The sequence below is a fragment of the Epargyreus clarus genome, unplaced genomic scaffold (genome assembly GCF_041222505.1).
Source record: "Epargyreus clarus isolate Ecla_fem2 unplaced genomic scaffold, WU_Ecla_fem_2.2 ptg000001l, whole genome shotgun sequence".
In the NCBI taxonomy this organism is placed as follows: Eukaryota; Metazoa; Arthropoda; class Insecta; order Lepidoptera; family Hesperiidae; genus Epargyreus; species Epargyreus clarus.
Window position 1 is genome coordinate 463,447 of NW_027332209.1, and position 21,644 is coordinate 485,090.

At 37.5% G+C, this 21,644-nt stretch overlaps 2 protein-coding genes across 7 annotated transcripts; one reads left to right on the top strand and one right to left on the bottom strand.

The window, feature by feature from the left end:
* The first annotated feature begins 594 nt into the window (after nucleotides 1-594).
* Nucleotides 595-5,495, top strand: LOC140742539 (speckle targeted PIP5K1A-regulated poly(A) polymerase). 3 transcript variants are annotated; one of them, XM_073073442.1, is made up of 4 exons: nucleotides 595-752; nucleotides 1,566-1,616; nucleotides 2,394-2,549; nucleotides 3,862-5,495. In XM_073073442.1, the coding sequence occupies exons 2-4, from the start codon at nucleotides 1,595-1,597 to the stop codon at nucleotides 4,854-4,856; spliced, it is 1,173 nt and encodes a 390-aa protein (XP_072929543.1). In that variant the 5' UTR covers nucleotides 595-752; nucleotides 1,566-1,594; the 3' UTR covers nucleotides 4,857-5,495. The 3 variants fall into 3 exon arrangements, with proteins under 3 accessions (XP_072929543.1, XP_072929550.1, XP_072929558.1); XM_073073449.1 differs by lacking the exon at nucleotides 1,566-1,616 and having other exon boundaries at nucleotides 596-752; XM_073073457.1 differs by lacking the exons at nucleotides 595-752; nucleotides 1,566-1,616; nucleotides 2,394-2,549 and adding an exon at nucleotides 2,556-3,256.
* Nucleotides 5,496-5,607: 112 nt separating this feature from the next.
* On the bottom strand, nucleotides 5,608-20,497 carry LOC140742516 (acid phosphatase type 7). Of its 4 annotated transcripts, none has more exons than XM_073073425.1 (10): nucleotides 20,166-20,497; nucleotides 17,942-18,136; nucleotides 17,563-17,684; nucleotides 16,308-16,492; nucleotides 15,542-15,742; nucleotides 14,247-14,365; nucleotides 11,837-11,972; nucleotides 7,924-7,985; nucleotides 6,555-6,646; nucleotides 5,608-6,112 (listed from the first exon to the last, which is right to left on the bottom strand). In XM_073073425.1, exons 1-10 carry the CDS (start codon nucleotides 20,284-20,286, stop codon nucleotides 6,026-6,028), a joined length of 1,320 nt encoding a protein of 439 aa, XP_072929526.1. In that variant the 5' UTR covers nucleotides 20,287-20,497; the 3' UTR covers nucleotides 5,608-6,025. The 4 variants fall into 4 exon arrangements, with proteins under 4 accessions (XP_072929526.1, XP_072929515.1, XP_072929536.1 ...); XM_073073414.1 differs by lacking the exon at nucleotides 14,247-14,365 and adding an exon at nucleotides 13,067-13,185 and having other exon boundaries at nucleotides 20,166-20,496; XM_073073435.1 differs by lacking the exons at nucleotides 5,608-6,112; nucleotides 6,555-6,646; nucleotides 7,924-7,985 and adding exons at nucleotides 8,850-9,293; nucleotides 10,554-10,645; nucleotides 10,858-10,919 and having other exon boundaries at nucleotides 20,166-20,496.
* Between the last annotated feature and the right edge of the window lie 1,147 nt (nucleotides 20,498-21,644).

The window sequence follows — 21,644 nt, forward strand, 5'->3', positions numbered from 1 at the left end:
GTAACATTTACTCTGAAGGTCAAGTGTATTATTTTTTAGACTGGCAACATTGCGATTCTAAGAAGTGAATAATTCTGAAGTAGAGTTGTAGAGATAACCGTTTCTGTGTATTCAAGAGTGAAATAAGCTCCGAATGTTGTGAAATAAGCTCATGAGTAAATTGAATAAAACTCCAAAAATATCACGTTAATATTTATTAACCTTTATTAACGTTATTAATATTTATTAACGTGATATTTTTCAACGCAAATAGTCCTTTTGCTACTATAGCGGCAATTTGGAGAGTTTAGGAAATGTTATTACCTACTTAGAACTAATAGATCCGCCATATATATTTTTTCCACAACAAATACAATAAATCGAAAGAGATGGATGACTCCTTTAGTAAAAAATATACATGTAATAAATATATATGTTATGGTTAACATAAACATAAATTTAAACACGAACTCATCTCCACACGATTTTTTGTAGCAATCTTTTTTGTCACTATACTCTTTGGTATCTTGTTAATAAAAATCACTTAATCTGGCAACCCAGTTCAAAGTACTTCCCCCTTTCCTGTCACTAAAGAAGTGAATGAATGAATTTTAATTCCGTTTATATTTAGTCATTGTTCGTTGTGTCGCAGTTGGTCGAGTTAGTGTTCTCAAAACTTTCAATTTCTAGTACTTTACATTGCAGTGGTGAATCACAATTTAGAAAACAAGAAGCATAACTCTTCAAATAAAATTGTACGAAAAGACTTGCAGGTACGATTTAATGACTTCTTTGCTTTCTTCCAATATGAAATTACGCAGTAAAGGCATCTATAATTATTTCAAGTATGTAAAGTTTAATTTAAAGGTCAACGAAAGGATAAATGGAGAATAAGTTCTTTGTAGACACCTTTTGTATCTAGTTATTAAAACTTCAGTGATTCGTTTATTGTCAAATACTTACATTTACAGATGAATTACGATTAAATTTTGTTCCATATGGAACTAACAATATACCTACTATTGAAATACAAAAAATACGTCTTATTACGTAAATCCTGAGTCCTGAACCTGTTAAATAAATTAATTAGGCCTGTGACACACTAAATCTGCAAGTGTATTTCTAACTTTACAGCTACTAAGCTTGCAAAATTTCAAATCATATTAAAGGTGTGTAAATAAATGATAGCTATTATTTTTGGTCTTGTGAGTTGAGATAATGTGATTACAGTTCAGATCTATTGTGATCCTCCCCTTTTCTTATATGATTTGACCTAGATATCAAATTATTAATATGAATTAATCGATTCGAGTGTTCTTAGGCACTTTAGTTTCAAGGTCGATGATACTTACCGTTTGGGATAATCTGAATCATATTACAAGTTATTTTTCATGGTAGGCGTTAAAAACATCCTGTCTGGGTACTTGAATAGCAGTGTATACATATAAACATCTATATGGGTTCATAACAACTCTTGTTTCGCTATGTTTATTCTGTGAATTCCATTATGTACTAGGGACTGGTTACAATTACAGATTGGTTATTGACAGAAGATTAGTATTATGTATTACCCCTTTGTTTTTTAGAATAAACACTCACATCTAATTGACATAAAATGGATGAGCATGAGGAAAATGGTGAGTCATAACTTTTTTAATATAATTCTGGGCACTCATTTTTGTTGGAAAGTTTAAATACATAATTGTATGTATAAAGCTATGGCCTTTTTTATAATATTTACATACATTATGACATCTTTAATGCAAATGTATTATTTTAACACTTCAAATAAATTGCCTAAAGAGTACTTAATATTTGGTAGACTGTTTGTACCATTGACACTTTTGTAACTATCCTTTATCCTAGCCCACTGCTGGGCTCTGGTTTTCGTGGGCAATCATTGAGGGGAAATGGTGATTGGTAGACTTTAATACATTGGTTGACTTTATTTATAGCAGTGATTGCCTAGTGGTTAAGAAACTTGGCCTCTCGATCAAGGGGTCCGAGGTTCAAATACCAGGCCTGCTCCTCTGATTTTTCAAAGTTATGTGTGTGTATTAGAAATTAATTATCACTTGCTAAACGGTGAAGGAAAACATTGTGAGGAAACCTGCATAACTGAGATATTTATAAAAATAATCTCAAAGGTTTGTGAAGTTTACCAATACCCTCTTGGCCAGCGCGGTGGACTGTGGCCTAATCCTTCTCATTATGAGAGGAGATCCGTGCCCAGCAGTGGGACAGTAATGGGACAGTAATGGGTTGTTGATGTGATGTGATAAAATTGCAGCAAATATCATCAATGTGTTTCGAAGTTTATGCATTCAGGCCACATATGATCTTATATGCATTAAGGCCACATATCCTATATTATATATTTCTTTCTTAAATAATATTATGTTAATATGTTTCAGAGCGTATTCTGGATCCCAAACGTTTGCGACTACGAGGAGTTTTTGGAAATCAAGTCAAGATAATTTTCAGAACTATGAGAATGTCTAAACCTGAACTTGAAAATTTAGAAATAGCAATGAAAGACATTCAGGAGACTCTTAACAAACTATGGAAAGGTAATTAATTGCCGCAATAATGCATGACATATTTCAACATTAAGGTCCAGTGGAGGTCCATTTTCTGAACGTCACAGAGACCTTAGAGTAGCCACAGTATAGAGAAGCTAGTCGAGCGGTGAGTTAAGTTACTCACGTTGTCGTTTGTACTACCAGTACTCGTATTGCCAGCGATTTTCTATCGGTTTTTAGCGCGAGTCTAACGAGCAGCAATACGGACACGAGAAAACGACCATATACTCGCGTTAAACTGCAGTTAAAATAGAGTCCTCGGTTCGTTAGCATAGAGAAGTAAATTAACATTACGTTGTCGTCTACGCCGCAGCTGCTCTTGAATATGACTGAAAGAAAATATTATTGACTTATGAGCTACTGAGAGTGCAATTTGGAATCCAAAACAAGCAGCCCATATTAAAGCGTAATGAACACGCCGCTACAAAGTAGTTGTGTATTGCAAAGTGAGCAGTATTGATTTCTATGAACGTCGCGGGTCCGGGAGTGTGTGGCTGCAAGGGCAATATTCGCGGCAACGGGTAGAGCTATTCGAGGAGAATAGTGCCGCTGAAGCATTATAATTTGTTCTCTGTATGTAGTATGTACCTTTCGATTAACATACGGGAAAACTCGCGTTACCAGTGCTGCGAGAAATCAAAATAGTTTGTGCGCCAATGTCGACGAATAGTACGTGGATTTCATGCTTATATTATGTAAGTGGTATCTTTTTAACACATTTGCACATGATGGTAGTTTGCGGATCGGTTGGTTAGACAAATATATTTCTATTTTGGCCATTTCTTTTTTTTGAAGGTGGTAGAACCCTTTGTGGTTCGGCGGCGGCACCACCGCCACACCTATTTCTACCTCATAACAGCAGTGTTAGGCGCTGCTGTGTTCCGTTTTGAAGGGTGTGGTAAGGGAGACAGACTTTTCAGAGGCGTTCCAGCTTAGTCCTCAGGGGTAGCGGCGCATCTGTGCCCGACCTCAGGTAGGAATATCTAATGCTATCTGGGGTTGATTACAGATGTCCATGGGTGGCAGTATCCACTTACCATCTTACCAGGTGGACTGCATGCTCGTCTGCTACTCCTATATTATAAAATAATAATAATAATAATAATAAAATGTCCATATATTAATGGAAAGACTATTTAATAGTGTGAATTTATTGTTATTCTTATCCTTAATTAAATTACTTTGTGTCACGAAAGTAACAAATACGCGCTTAAAATAAACAACACGGATGTAAACTAAAATATAAACATCGCAAAAAAAATAGTGCTTGGTACTTACGTATTGTTTTTTGTGTTTGCAGGCTGCGTAGTCAAGCCTTTTGGATCAGTAGTAACAAAGTTGGCACTGAAGAGTAGTGACTTGGACTGCATCGTCGATGTGCGTCCCCCGGAAGATCCTATCCAATGCGTGGAGAAAGCTTTCCACTTCCTTAGCAATACGGAAACACAGTTTCAAGTAGTTTCTAAAAAAACTCATACCAAAGTCCCGTGTATGCGTATATTTCATAAGGGCATGAACAAGTATTGTGATATAAGTTTCAGCAGCCCCATAGCTGTAGAGGTCGCGTCATTATTTGCATATTTGTTGGATATCGACAAGACTCGCTCATTAGCCCTACTCTTAAAATATTGGTCTAAAGTTCATAAGATTGCTGGGACGCAATTGTTGCCGAACAGTGCTTTGACTATTCTTCTTATAGTCTTCTTGCAAAGAGAGAATATTTTACCCCCGATTGCCATGTTACAGAAAAATGTTCCACCAGTTATGATGGACGGTTGGAACGTCGCTTTCGAACGCATTAATTACGAATCGAATACAACTAAATCTATTTATCAGTTGTTGGGAGAGTTTTTTGAGTTTTATAGTGAGTTTAAGTTTGTAAATCTTCTTATTTCGCCCTATTTAGGTGGTTTTGTAGACAGAAAGTGTTTTTCAAACATAAACACGGTTCCCCCGGAGTTTGAGTTATACGAGGAACGCAACGCGACAGGGGATCGCGGAACTATCGCTGTCCAGGGTTGTATCGTGTGCGTGCAATGCCCCTTCGACCACAGCAGAAACATCGCCATCGCCGTGAAGCCGCCGCTCGCTCACAGAATTATCCAGTGTTTTCGCGAGGCCGCAGCGAGTTATCGCAAATACCCGAAGCATGATTTTCTTAAGAGTATTTTAAACGTGTATGAATCTAACAATACAAGACAGTTTAATCAGGGGGCTGGTAGAATGAGGGGTGGGCGGCGCGGACGGTTGCCACAGAAGGCTCGAAAAGATCGTAGGAGTGGCTATATTGTTTAAAAAAAACATACTTACGTATTTTTAAATGGACAGTTTTCAGTCGCACAAATGTAAACCGTGGCATTTCACAGTCAACAGTCCATGCACAGGCTATTACAAGTTAAGAAATAAATAATTATGGCCTGGGTTAAGTAAATATATCATGATCAAGGTTGATTTTCAATGCTCTCGAGTCAATTAAATTAAGCTCACAAAAAAAATCAGAATTGATTTAATCTTTAACAAATTAACATAACTATTCTTAGTGATTATTATAGTACACTCAATTGCACTCAATATAATGTCATGATTATTGGGTCCAATCCTTGCGGGATAACTTGAGATCTGCGTGAAATGAGAAACTTTTTTTTATAATTTAAATAAAGCTATACTGTTAAGTCTCTTAAGAGGTTATGAAACTTTTGATAATATTCAACAACATTCCGATGTGACGTCATCACGCTCAGGACTCCTCAAGTATCAATATAAAAATGTTCTAACATTATAATTTTATTCGATTGTTTTTGTTTTTACTTTTGATATAGTTTTATGTTTGTTGCTAATAAGGTCAAATAAGTAATAATGTAAGGTAACATACGACATTATATTATTTTTTATATTACTCTTGATATATTTTGATTTAATAAATAATATCAGTAATTATGATTTTTATTTATCTAATGTGTCGCTGTCTAAATTTTAAATCTTTTGGCTGGTCTATCATCTAAGTACATGGACCGAAGCGGTGGTAGTTCATTGACATTCAAAAATATTTCTTTCATTTATTCTTTATTATATTTAACAAAATAAATCATTCCCTACAGAATTATACTTATGGTTTAGATTCAGATAACACATTAACAAAAAAATACAACAATAAATTAAGCCATTTACTGATGTGAAGGCATTTTATTCACAATATTAAATGGTAATTGTTGCCATGAACATCTGTAACCATCTCCATGTCGGTTACAAGTCTTGAAAATATAATTTCTTTGTTATGCACAGATATGTGTAGGTATAAGACTACGAATAAAACAATATCTATATAATTCAGTTATTCTACTGAGCTAAATAAATATCTATTCATTATAATGAGTATATCATGAAGCTAACAATTTGGTCTATTTATTTGGTTGTCACGACACGTTACAAGAACGCAAACCTACTTATTCCTACATTGTGCAGTCTCATAATAGATCGTACTTATGGTATGAGGTGTTCGTTTTAATGAGCCAAAAACCATCGATCACCTGACCGTTCAGGTCGACTGACACCTGAAAACGGAAAACTAATATTATGATAGGTGTAATAAACGAAAACTGCGAAAAAACTATTCCAGTAGATAGCTACGAAAAGTAACATAATACGTAAATATATTTTTAATGTTTTCCAAATGATGTAAATTAACCATGCATATTGCAATTATCAAAACAATTTCATATTCGTTTCGATCAACGTATGCAATAAATATGACAATTAATTTCTACCTAATAACAGCAGTCTTAAGCTCTGTTGTGTTCTGGTTTGAAGGGTGTGGTAAAGGAGTCATATTTTTCCAAGGCGTTCCAGCTTAGTCCTCAGGGATAGCGGCGCAACTGTGGCCGTCCTCAGGGAAATCCAATCCTATCTAAGGTTGATGACAGATGTCTATGGGCGGTAGTAGCCACAGGTGGACTACATGCTCGTCCGTTACTGCTATAATATAAGAAAACTGACCTGTTCGACATTGATGTGTGTTTTGTTGTAAGCCTTGAACCGCGTGTACCCGAAGTCCTGCGACCGAAACGCCGACCACTTGAAAGCATTATCTGGAATAATGTACGAATCTTAGTTACTTAAAAAAAGATCTCGATGATATGTGAAGTCTACCAATACGCACTTTATCACCGCGGTGAACTATGACCTAATCCTTCTCATTCTGCGAGGAGCCCCGTGCCCAGTAGTGGCACTGTACTGGATTGATAATGATGATGGCATGCTTTGGACATACTTTTAAGAAAAGTAACAGTTTAAGAGTATAAATCGTAATTGTCTTTTAATAAATTTATTTGGCAGTAAGAATAAAACTTTTACCGTTATACATAACCGAATTAAGTGGCAAAACCTACCTTATCAACCCATAAGGTAGGTTTTGCCACTTATAGGACTACAGTATCTCCTGCTTGTCGTAAGAGGCGACTAAAGGGGGCTTCTGGGGTTGCGGGCGACAAGAGTGGGAGCTCGAACCGCACAGACAGCGGCCGCGGGAAGGACGGCGGTATGTGTGGTCGCATACCGTCGTGTACATCGGACGGTGTGGTGATTCAATCTTACTTAGGCGGAGCTCGACGGGGCATTGCGCTGAAAGTACTCCGGTTGCGTTCCTTTGGAGATCCTTGAGTCCTCTACGCAGCGCTGAGGACGGCCACCGGGAGGGTTTTAGTGCGGTAAAAATACCACATAACTCCTTGTCGCTCCCACGGCACCGGGAACCTTTTGAAGGTTTCCCCCTCGAGAAGAAAAAAAAAGGTAACTCTGATCTATTCCGGGGATCCAGATTTCGAATCCAGAAAAATCCTACTTTATCCTTAGTACCCATGTTTTTTTACGTTTGTTCCATTCGACAGAGTCGTTCCGGATATCGAGTTCGCCCTACATGCAGCGCCTCAGGTGGATCGTTTAGGAACTAAAATTTGTCTTAATGTAACGGAGATCGCTATCGATCTCGGTTACATCGACAATCGAGTATATTCGATTAATCGAGTGCTCAGTATTATAAGTGCTAAGGATAGTGCACAGAGACACCGACCTCGGCAATATATGCATTTCATTATTTTGAAGTTTGTCTGGTCAGGGATCGAATCCTGAACGCTTTGGGTATGAGGTACTGTCAGCGCCACGCGAGTTGCAACAATTTTATAAATCTCTCAGGTATGCAGGTTTCCTCACGATGTTTTTCTTCACCGTTTAAGCAAGTGATAATTAATTTCTAATACGCACTTTGAAAAATCAGAGGTGCCTCGGATTTGAATCTCGGACCCCTCGATCGAGAGGCCGAGTTTCTTAACCACTAGGCTTCAGTTAAATAACAAAATGCAATACTAACGTCTGAAATGGTCCCGGCCCTCCTGGCAGCCCGCTGACCCGGTCACCACGTGCACGGGCGCCCTGAGTTTATACATGGATACATCATAGATTAGTAAAAATTACTCACTCCTAACAATAAAATGTAACCAGTTTTGACAATTGAAATTGTCACTCTCATCTATTTTCATGTTTAAATTTTAAAAAAATGTAGATTTTAGATCATTTACGAATGAAACGATATTTCTCCGCACTTTATCTTCGATTTCGTGTTTTTGCACCACCTAACTGCGTATGTCGGCATTGTTCCGCGTAAATTACACCATGACAGCCATTTAATGGCTGACAGAATTGTCAGGCGTTTAAGCTATTTAATGGCTTCCTTCAATTACAAGGACGGCTGAGATATATATACTTATCTATGGGATACATATACATATATTGAAAATTAATATAATAGTTATACTAAGGCCTGAACGTTCAAATGAGGTGGTTAAATGCGATTATTATAATAGGAAATGGCGAAAATATTACAGTAATCGCATGTTTAACTTCCATAAAAAGTACAAGTATTATATAATAATATTTAAGAATATATCATTTTCTAGTTGGGAATTGAAGAACAACTTAAATTATGACGTCATTCGATTACCTATATATTTTTAAACCTTCATAAATCTAATGTAAAGTAGATCTTAATCTGTCGTTATTATTACTAATTAATAATTAACTAGTAATTATTATATAAACACAACTTTTAAGCATTTTTTTTAAAATGAGACATACATACAAGCGAAAAACATTACATTACATTACATTAGGATAAAAAGATATAATAACTTTTATTTAATAATAAATCTTATATCTGGACGACAGTTATAATATCGTGTCAAATTTAGTTAAGAGTGGGGCGATACTGAAAATATATTTGAAAAATATAACACAAAATATTTTTATAATTATTTTTATTAATAAGAATTAATTACTATAAACTACAGTTTAAAAATGTAAACACTACCAATACGTTGTTATAAACATTGTAGAATAAAGTATTTCAAAATTATTTTCCATTAGTGTTTTAATTTTCATCATGATCGGATTAACGTTAAAATCAAAGTTAGATTTGAGTCATTTTTAATCAGATATTTTAGTTATAATGTACTAAACGTGTTGTTAAAATTTATTTAACTTAATACTACGTATCGGGCAAGTAAGGAATGTAAAAATAATCATACATTTAAGCTAAATATCACTGTCAATTCATCTTTGGAAACGGTTCCACATTCATAGTGTTGTTGTTGAGCTCTATCGGCGCTAGAGGTCGTAAGCGGCGTGGCGATGCTTCACCAGCCACATGGAGTCTATCACTCGACCTTTCAGATCCACATCCACCTAAAATAGAAAAATGGATATTGTTTATATATAAAACTGGCTGACCCGGCACACGTTGTGTTGCCATATAAAAAAAAAATAAAAATCTAACATCGAGCGGTATGAAAAACGATGAAATAACTGAAATGGCTATTAAAAAATAGGTTGGTGATAAAAGGGTAAAAATTAAGGGTTGTATGTATTTTTTAATGCCACATTACAGAACAATAAAAACAAAAAAAGTGGTTCAAAAATTAAAAAAAAAAAGTTAAGGGTGAACAACGATTATCACTAAGTGGTATGAAAAATAGATAGTAGCCGATTCTCAGACCTACTGAATATGCATATCAAATTTGGTGAAAATCGGTAAAACCGTTTAGGAGGAGTACGGTAACTAACATTGTGACACGAGAATTTTATATAAGTATAAGATAATACATGAGTTAATCGTTATGTTGAAATGTAAGTACATATAGCTATTTAAATGTTACATATAATAAAAAAATATATTAAAATTTCAAGGTCAATTTACTTTAAATCTTTATTGAAATATATTAAAAATTGTAAAATTTTAGTAATATTAATCATATTTATAATATTTTGCAAACATTTCCATACTAATTCCTAAATCATTTTATGACGTTCTTTTTGTATTGCAGTTTGCGCCTATAATTGAGGCAGCACTTGTACTCGTGTCTTACTGCTTTCTGTACCTTTACTGTTTGTTGATATAAACTAGCGGTGGTCGTTGAATCAACGAACTAGTTAAATCAACCGTCGATACGTCAACGTTGACGTTGAACGGAACGTTTCATTATTTTCAACGTAAATTGTATTGTTTAGAATTAAACTTATGTTTTTTTATAATATATGAGTAGCAGACGAGCATATATCTTGATTGTCGGTATAATAGCATAATTTGAACTCCAATTATGTAGTATATATGGAATTATTTCCTAATAAAAAATATAAATATCGAGATTTGATATTTACATCATTTCTTGATATTTATAATTCACACTACATCAAATTGTTTCTAAAATAACATTTACCGCACGTCTGGTCTGGCACGTCTGGCACGTCTGCAACGGTTTTTAACTCGACTGTATTATTGTTATCATAGCGCGTTTGTTAAATTGTGAATAATTGTAAAGTTTTCGTTTTTTGTTGAGTTTGTTAAAGTTTTTGTTTCTTGTTAATTTTGACAGTGACATTTCTTTGTTTACATTTTGGACACCTAATTATGAATCAGACTATAGTAATAAATAAATGTGTAAACACCTGTTCGATGTAGAGGTGCGTGCGGTTGTGTGCGCGGAGCCGCGTGTAGCCGTAGTCGCTGGAGCGGAAGGCCGACCACGCCGGCGGGTGCGCTGCGGGACAACTCCGTACAATATATCGAGATTAACTAACAAACATTTAGCCTAACACCCTATGTTGATAAATGAATCTATCTAATATTGAAATATTGAACATTACTGTATACTAGAAAAAAATGCGATCTTTAGTAGAAAAAATGATTTGATAGATTATTGATAACCAAGACCTAGTGGCAACCTCTTGCACCTTCGATTGGGATACTTACGAACAAACTTGTCAGTGTCCTCCTGGCAGCCAGCAGAGCCTGTTATAATATGAACGGGTGCCCTGAAATATAACAAATTGCCTGAATACTTATAAATTTATTATTGAGTGCATAATTATATTTAAAAAAATGTGATCAAATTCCAATAGTTCTTAGGACTGCCACTTTTAATATTGGCTAATATGATTATCAAAGTGGTCTTAAATGCAAATAATTATTGATTTTTCATTTGTAAATGTTTACACGCATTCTATGTCATAAATATAGTGCATTTCAATGGCTTTCGTTAATTTAAAAAAATATATTATATGGACTTTAATTTACTTCTGCAAAATAAACACACTAAAAACAAAAGAATTGGAGTCGAAACAAAACAAAAATGTTGACACAAGAAAGATGAACAAGGTTTACCTTTACTATGGAAATTGCCAAAACGTATTTAATAAAATTTCTTCTCACTCCAAAACATTAATTACACAATTAGTATAATTTTAATAAGAAATGCATCTGAGAACCACAAAACACACTTTAACTTTTCAAAAACACTCAAAAACACTAAAATCTTACAAAAGGCGGATATCAAATGGATTTATGCTCATAAGAACTAATTTGGAACGTTTTGTTGTATTCAAAAATATTTTTTAGATTATAATAATATAAGAAGCAGACGAGCCATTCCACCTGACGGTACCTAAATCGCTACTGCCGCTCAAGAACATCAACAACCAACCCCAGATAAGATTAGATTCCTATCTGAGGCAGATGATCTCCTTGTGGGCTAGTTGATTATGCCCGGGAGCGGCCGCGCTCCGACAGTCTCAGTTCGGAATTTGTATATATGCAAGTTATTTAGAAAACTTCGATAGCGTGATTCATTCAGCAGCGCCATCTCTTGACGAGTAGCGGGAAGTTTCAATACCATCTTTAAGTAAAACAGTTGTGTGGAGAGCATGACTAGCAGTGGGGTGTGTGGACTCACCCGGGGTTGAGGTAGGGCTGGTCGTAGGAGCCGTTGTAGACGCGCTGGTCGTAGAGCGGCCAACTGCGCTCGTACGAGTGCTCGTGAGCCCACACCACGAGGTCCACGCCGAACTCCTTCAACAGCGGCTCCAGACCTACAACACACGAATCAAATCAATTTTTTAAAATTCAAAACTAGCTGTGCCCCGCGGTTTCACCCGCGTTAAAATGAAATAACGCAGGAGAAATCGCGGGGCACAGCTAGTTCTAAAATATAATATAAGTTACTCCTTATTACATCAGCTACCCGCCAATAAACGTCCCGTCAAAATCGGTCCAGCCATTTCAGAGATTAGCCAGAACAAACAGGCAGACAGACAAAAACTTGAGAAAAAATTAAATTGGTGTAAGTACCGTATTTATATTCATATGCATGTAGTGAAAAGCGATTATTTCAATATTAAAAACAGACACTCCAATTTCTTTACACAGCATTTTTGAACGTCAATACGACTACCACCGCTTCACAAGGTGTTTCGTTATGGAGAACAAGCGGCGAAAGAAACTCCATAACACACATAACAAAACTAAATACTTTTTACAATGGCAAACTTAACCTAATCGTACAATGTGGAGCTGGACTCGTACAACATTTCTTTTATAAAGTAGAAGAAACAAGCATGTAGCCTATCTGATGGTAAGAGGCTCAACCGATCCTCCGACATCTATAATTGACCCCTGATAGACTCCAAGTACTCATTGAGATCCATTTATATCTACAGATGTTAAAAAAAATCTATATAATATTTTGGTCCTTGGAGGTCGTATTAAAGTAGACAAGAACCCAATATTAATCCCATAGTATAGGAAAATACTATTTTTTCTGCGACTGCACGCTCTGTCTGTCAATTACTCAAAAGAAATGACAGTAGTACCTCGGAAGTCAAACCACAACAGGTTCCATCACTTTCAGTGCTTCTATACTATTCCCTAAGGTCAGCTGTAGATGTGTTACTACCTCTGAGAACTACGTTGAACCATTTCAGAGACACTCATATTTTTTTATATATATAATATGGGAGTAGCAGATGACCATGCAGTCCACCTGATGGTAAGTGGCTACTACCGCCCATGGACATCCGTAATTAACCCCAGATATGAATAGATATTCCTACCTAACACCGGCCACAGATGCACCGCTACCCCTGAGGATTCTTACATCCCACAAGTCTTATTCAATGATACTCACTATACAATCCGAGGAAGGGCAGCCCCTTGCGCGTGTACTCGACGCTGCAGTCGATGTCGTCGGAGTTGCTGCAGTACATGGGGCGGTGCCCCATCAGCACCAGCCACGGCCGCCGCGCCCTGCAACCGGCGGCCACACACTCGACACTACGCACTATGTCAACACTAATACTACATGTATCCTATCCTTCATAACTTATACCTTCTCTAACTTCACGCACACTATCCTTCTTTCTTCGCTTGTCTAGATAGACAAGATACCCGTCCAGTCCCGCTACCAACAGATGGCGCTAAGTGAACCCTAACCACCCCCTATCCCCCCCCCCCTTAATATAAATATGGCGAAGGTCGATGACAACACTGCGTACCCTCTTACAGCAGCGACTCAAGATATCGAATGGATCTGACATCTGTATCTGAATGATGAATTTAAATTTCTGTTCTGTTTTTGTATGCGCCTGTTGATGTGTGCTTGGCAAATAATGACAATAGAGAAAACAATGGACTCCAACCCTGCGCAAAGAAATAGCGCTGCATAGAAGGGAGATAGGAGGGTGGGAAGCCAGTTCTTTGACGTCTTGTACCTAAAATAGGCAGCGTTACGCAAAGCCTAATCGCTTGCTGCAGTAAGTAGACGGATAATGTATATGTATGTTGTAGTGTGATATGGATGGACTTTTCTAATTCCTTATTGGCAATGGGAAGCTAGGCTTACGAGACGTGACAAGCTATTTTTTAAAACGTTTGACAACCGGGTGCTGACGTCACAACCATACATTCAATAGAGTAGAATGGAAATTACATGTTGAATATTTCGAAGAAGTAGACTGAATAATAACCAATAATATTCTTAGATAAGACTTGACAGGACCTATTTGACCGAAATAACCCTCTTGACTAGATTGTCGAGATTATAACCGAGTGGCCGCCGGTGCTGTGGGCGGGTGGTGGAAAAGGCAATACGAACGAAGGAAGATGGGTACGTAAGGAGAGAGCGTAGGGAATTGGGTGGGGTACGTAGGGAATGAGGAGAGGGTACGTAGGAAAGGAGGCATGGGAGAAGGAGGGAGGAAGGACGTAAGGAAGATGGAGGGATACGCAGGAACGTAGGGAAGGAGAGTGGAAAGAGTGAGGGGTGTGTAGGCTCGTAGGTGAGGGGGAGGGGGGAAGGGGGAACTCACCGCAGCCGTACAGCGGCAAGCCGACTCGGTTGGGCAGGTAGCGGTCCCAGCAGTCGTCGCCATCGTCGCTGCAGTACATGGGGCGGTGGCCGAACAACACGATCCACGGCCGCTGCCGTCTGTACAGGGAGCGGGTTAATAATGCTTTGCTCCTCACAGGGTCGCAACTAGGGCTGGATTTGAAGCCCCAGGGCTGGGAAGCCCCCAAAATAGAGGTAAAAAAAATCCAATTTTGGAAGGGTCGATAAAAAAATCCTTTTATTCGGAAAATAATCAGGGGCACCTTCTTTTCCTCAGGGCCTCCAAGCCTCAAAATCAAACCCTGACACCCACCATATTATGCGATTAACGATACGACACAATTGTCTTATAGTTTTACTTATCCATTGACAATTAATTATTAATCTAGTCTGTGTTTTTTCCATGTAATGGAAACCATTCCTACACTTCGACGACAAAAACTCCACAAACAATTAGATGGGGAAAATCTAAAATATTTTGGTTTGCCGCGTATTTGTTCGAAAAGAAATGTCATCTATAGCGCCATCTGCTACAAGCTTTAATATAAATACTCGTTAGATAAATTACGTCTCGTATAATAATTTCTTGCTTTCAAATTAACTCTTAACAGTTTGTATTACGTGAAAACAGGTGTAGCGGGTTTTACCAACATACAAAGGGTTAATTGTTAATCCATCATTATCTTACTGTTGCACAGGCCATATTCCAGGCCACAGAATACACAGGCGCTGAGCAAGTGCGGATCAGTCTACCAATCCTCACAAACCTTTTAGAACTATTTTTTTAAACACTTGCAAGCGGGTTTCCTTTCGATGTTTTCCTTCACCATTAAGCATGTGACCATAATTTCTAATAACCACATAATTTTATTAAAAATTATAGGTGTCTGGAATTCGAACCTCAGACTTCCCGATTGCGAGGTGGAATTTCCACTACGCTATCGTTCCTTTTTAGTGTTTTTTTTTATAATATTGGAGTAGCAGATGAGCATACAGTCCACCTGATGGTAAGTGGCTACTGCCGCCCATCGACATCTGTAATCGACTCCAGATAGGATTAGATATTCATACCGGAGGTCGGCCACAGATGCGCCGCTACCGCTGAGGACTAAGCTGGAACGCCTCGGAATAGTATGTCTCCCTTATCACACCCTTCAAACCAGAACACAGCAGCGCTTAACACTGCTGTTATAAAGCAGAAATAGGCGGTGGTTTTTTCAACACTTTCAAAGTGTTAAAAAAACTTACAAATAAATTAGTTTCCTTTCCACTGACCTGTTCTCCGGTTGGTTGGCTTCAGCGAGATCGCGTTTCAGCCATTCGAACTGTGCGATGAGCATCTTGACGCCGTAGTTGAGGAAGTAGTAGTACTCAGTTGATATGGAGATGAAGTGCACCGGGCCGAGGTCGAACGAGTAGAACATGCTCTCGTGGTCGCCCGGCATCGAGAACCTAGCGCGGTAGTTGCTGAAGTTGCTGGAATGAGAAGGTAGCTAGGTTAGCTTTCAATACTGAAGTTACTGATATGAATTTCGGACCATTAGGCTTCCATATACAAAAAGTAAAAACTAAAAACAGAACCCTATTAGGTACTAAGCCTTCGCTGTCTGTCCGTCTGGCACGGAGCTCTAACGTGGCGTCCTCAAGCGTAGTAGACACTTCAATTTTTTATATAGTGTGTAGAATAGTGGCCGTGATAACAACAAATCTGGTTCGACCCCGGTGGCATCAGTGCCACACCTATTTCTGCCTATAAGGCAATATTAAGCGCTGCTGTGCTCTGGTATGAATGGTGTGGTTAGGGAGACACACTTTTTCGATGTGTTCCAGCTTAGTCCTCACAAGTAGCGACGCATCTGGGCCGACCTCAGGTAGGAATCTAATCCTATCTGGGTTTAATTACGGCAACAGCCAATTACCATTAGGTGGACTGCAATTCTTGTCCGCTATTAATATATTATACAAAAAATGGTTTCAACTTTTAACCATGAGAGCTTACCAAACTCGAAGGTATTAGCATTAAATCAGTACATGCACTCACTACTTCTCCTCGTGGTTCCCGGGGCAGGTCATGTAGGGCACGGCGGCGGCGAGCGGCTGCAGCTGCCGCATGAACTGGTCGCCGAAGCGCGCCTCGTCCGTGTCCATGTCGTACGCGAAGTCGCCCACGTGCAGGATCACGTCGAAGTGGCCCCGCTCGGCCTCGTCTTGAAGGTACGCGAGCGACTATGGGTGAATGATTATATCGTCACTGGAAAGGTACTGACACGCAAGAAAGCCCCTGTGTGACTTTGTTTGACCAAAGCTTTAGATTCGGCCAAAAAACATAGGCAAATCCTTCGGTTTTAGGGCTCGTACACAAAACTGCGATGCGACGTCGCATCGTAAAAATCTGCGAACTCCCTCGACGCATCGCAAGAACTTGCGAATTAATTCCGCCATATTTAGTTCGTTCTGAGACAGCGTGTGGGAAAGACGTACAGACCTGTATTTGTTGGATGGGAAGACGTATGTAAAAAATGACAAAGTACGTTGTTGCCTTTTTTATATTACTGATTGAGGAACGCCCTGTTCTTTGGGAAACTAAATATAAAATAAATGATGTATGATAAATGGATGAACCCAAAAAAAAATCTTTGTTACTCTTTCCTGTATCTCTTAAGCAATAACAAAAGTGCACACTTCTTTTTACGATCCATGTCACGACTTAATTTTCAAAATACGTTCCGTCCGGACGGTTGTCGAAAGAATGGTCACCCTGGGAGACGGTACGCCGCACGATATCGCATCGCAGCAATTCGTGTCGCAATTTTCTGCGTTGCGAATTCGGATCGCGTCGCATCGCAGTTTTGTGTTCGAGCCCTTAGTTATGGCCGAAGCCGAAGATTACTACTTAATGAACGTAGCGAAATTGCACGATCTCTTATGAATGGCCGAAATAGCAATAGATATGGTGGGTGTTTTGCGGACTTACACGGTTAGTTGTATTTTAATTCACATTATTTTAAAATATTATCACTTTTGACAAATCCAAGATAACTTTAATAATCTGTGATCAACACAAACTTTAAATTTTAAAATATTTTCACTTTTAACAAAGCTGGAACTGAATTTCTTAGGGTTTTCTGACCCTAACTAAGTATGTATTTTAAAACAATTAAAAAAGAAATCGTTATAAAAAAAAGACAACCAAGATTTTTTTATTTTCAATTTTCGAGTAGCCATAAATTCGCTCACAACTGGCACGGTTGACATTAAATAGGGCAGCCTTTACATAAAGAGCAGTATGTCCTTACGTGTGCGTTCTTGTTGCCCATGTCGCCGTATATGGCGGCGCGGACCACCCAGTCCTCGCCCTGCGGCGGCGTCTTGAACGAGAACAGCTCCGACCAGCCGTACTCCGAGCCCGCGTGGTACACTGGAAGCATAGATTAGAAAAGATTACTCACTACTAACAAGAAAATGTAACGAGTTTTGACAATTGAAATTGTCAGTCACCTATTTTCATGTTTGAAAAATATTAAAAAAATGTAGTTTTTAGATCATTTACGAATGAAACGATATTTCTCCGCACTTTTTCTTTAATTTCGTGTTTTTGCACCACTTTCCTGCGCATGTCGGCATTGTTCCGAGTAAATGACAGCCATTAAATGGCTGACACGTTTGTCAGCTTACCATATTTCGTGTCAAACTTGAGATCAGGCAGAAGCACTCTGTGGATCCACTGGCTCCTATGCTGGTGGCCACCATCCGTGAACAGAGAGCTGGTGCCTACAGCTTCCTTGTCCATCACACCCACTCCATACTGCACCCTGGACTCCTGCGTGTCGTTGAACGTCGACCATGTCACCACTATGTCGTTGGATTTTGCTGAAACATTCATGTTTGCATTTATTTGAAATTTCAAGGGCTTCACTAAAATAACTATAAAAATTGATAATTGTTAATGGTAATTATTTAAGTTGATATGATATAGTTTATATTAGTATTTACGTAATATAATATTGTATTTAAAGTTAAAGTGCAGGTGCAGTGTGAGGAATGATGAATACCACCAGTGACTTAATTTTATGCATTTTGTATGTACAGTGCATCCAAGGTAATCTGGCCCCTGTCTTATCCGTTACCCCCTGTAATCCGACATGGTCATTACTTATTACATATGTATTGAATATTTTTTGTGAGTTCTATAGCATTAATGGCGTTAATTTTATAATAAAATGTATAGTCTCTATTGTTTTGTTTTATTTACTAAATTTGGCATAAAATAATGAAGTATGATTTGTACTTCAGAGTACATAACATCTTATATATAAAATTCTCGTGTCACAATGTTAGTTACCATACTCCTCCGAAAAGACATTACCGATTTTCACCAAATTTAATATGCATATTCAGTAGGTCTGAGAATAGGCTACATACTATACTACATACATTTCATACCCCTAAGTGATACGGGTTGTTCATCCTTAAAATTTTTTATTTATACGGCAACACAACATTTGCCAGGTCACCTAGTATGTATATAAAATATAGAATCTTATCATTGGAATGTAATTTCTCAGATAACAAGGTACCCTTTCGTAAAAAAATTCGGACTATAGGTGGTCATAGGCAGTACTATATAATCCGACAAATTAGATAGTCCAACACTGCCCTGCAAAATGATTGTCGGATTACTGCAGGTCTACTGTTGTAATTTTTGTCATATCACTTGTTTACCATTTTTCATGTACATAACAATTAATGTTATTTATTATATTCTAAATATTTGTGTTGTATCAGCCAGTGGTTCATCCACTTGTTATCTAGCGCTCTTATTATCAATTATGGTTCATCCTGTACTGGGTTATCTGGAGCAAACATGTTATGACCTCTTCTGTATTATAATTTCTAATGAGGTTTTGTTTAAATATATTCCGTTAAAGATAAACATGAACAGCAACTAGATAATTATGAAATATTAAATGGTATAATGTTTGCAGATTTGCCTTGGAGCCTAGTAATAGACTAGAGGTCACTCTTATCAATTATATCTTCTGTACATGAGAACCACCACAGCAGTCATCGATCATCAGAGAAATAAAAAATGTCTTTAAAATTTTTATCCACCCTCCTAAGGGGAGAAAAAATTAATGGTTTCAGAAATTTGTCAGTAAAAAACGAGGATGAGACTTACTAACACCCACTATATGTTTATAAACAGGATACATATTTCCTACATGGAAGGGAATCATGGAACTATTGTATTAGTTGTAGTTAGATCTGTAGATAAAGCACATTATGGACAACTCTTTAGTGTGTAAATTTCCTTATAAAAGCAAATAATTTATTCATTAATAATTATTTCTAATATGTACATAACTCATGACAAATGAAATCATTAGTCACAAACATATATCAATCAATATAGAATAATACAATAACATATAGAACATAAATAACAATAAAAAGACAGATGTTCTAGGAAAAAACACCTGCACATAGAAATAATAACAATGTGATAATAAATTATAACTAGTAACTCTCTTCTTTGTTTGATTTCAAAGGCGCCATCAACATTACTTTTCTTAATTTAATGGTATAATAGGTAAAAACGTCACACGAGTTATTTTTAGTCCTAAATAGGATAGCTACTGTGATTGACCTTAGAGGACTCGCACTTGGATTTGATTACAGATATCCATGAGCGGCAATGACCACTTATCATCTGTTGTTTTTTGGTACATGTTGTTTTGAAAACAGAACTTTTTAAAAAATACTAAAATCATCATTTTCGTTTGCAAGCCTTTATTATGCAACTAGTCTGTAAAAGCAACTTACATTTTAATCAAACACTGTACAAACAAAAATAAATCTTGTTGAATAAAATAATAAGGAAAAATTTAATATAACTTACATCCAAACGCGATATGTATTTGTTCAGGCTGGCAGTACGGACAGTCGTAACCAGGACCAGCTTTTGCATTTATTGTATCACAACTTAATCCAAATATTAGCAAAAAGTATATAAAAAACATTTTTATTATGTTTGCAAGCTAAGAAGTATGTTGAAAAAACACCTGTCAGTTTACCAATTAATCAGTAAAGTATGTGTTAGTTATGTTTCTTTGTTCAACGAAGTACCGACCTCCAATTAGCGAGTTTGCAAAATAATTAAATCAAATTTGTACTGCGATTGAACACTGTAATTGTAAACACGACAAAGACAAACGGAACTGACAGGAAAAACAGGAAAATACGCATGACCAGTGTTGCCATAACCGTTAACAATTGGTCCCTTAAGTCTTTTATGTAACGACCTGTATGATTTAACTTAAACTTAAGCCAGTACGCGTTTGCATCTTTCAATTGAAAAATAGAATGAAATCCCACGTTATGTTATGGCTGGACTGAGGACGCCCACTTTGCCCAGAAAATAATTCACTAAAATTTATAAATTACTAGCTGACCCAGCAAACGTTGTATTGCCATATAAATAAAAAAATTAAATTAGGGTTGTACTACCCCTAACATTTAGGGGGATGAAAAATAGATGTTGGCCGATTCTCATAGATACCGGATAAGCACAAAAAATTTCATCAAAATCGGTCAAGCCGTTTCGGAGGAGTATGGCAACGAAAACTGTGACACGAGAATTTTATATATTAGATAGATGTACTAAGCTATTTTTTTGGTAAATATTACGATAAATGTTTGGCAACACAACATTTCGGCAAATTATGGATGTAAATTATAAAGTTGCCACTAAGGATTGTCAAAAATACCAGAAGAAGTAGTTATGAGAGCTGGGCGTCGAGGAAAAGAATTGCAATAGTCTATTTCGCGAACGAATTATATTTTTTTATTTAAATTTAAAACACAACTTGTAATAATAAGAAATATAATTGCGGACGGCCACCTGCACGTGGGACGCGCCTCGTCAGCGTTGACCGTTCCGCGAAGGCACAATGCAGCGTGAGCACGGTGTAGGGCTGGCGCGATCAGTGGCGAATTAAAAAAAAATAAGGTCTAGGCTGTACAGTTTTTGCCGCCCCTGCTTGTCATGTCAGGTAGTTTATCGGATTAGGTAGTTTTGCTCGCTACGTCGGCTTAGAACATGTTACCCGTTGTTTTTTTTTTGGCTCGTCACCTTGTAATACTGTTCCGCTTTTTTATTTGTTCGCCGCGCCGGCTCATGATACGGTTCCCTTTTTTTTTTTGTTTTGCTCGTCACGCCAGTTCATGACACGTTTTAAGGTATGAACGAACTAGCTTCCTAATTAGCAAAAAAAAAAATGGGTCCCCAAATTTGCCGCCCCAAAATTCTGCCGCCCTAGGCTGAAGCCTACTCAGCCTGCTGGTAAATCCGCCACTGGGCGCGATGCAGCCTTAACGT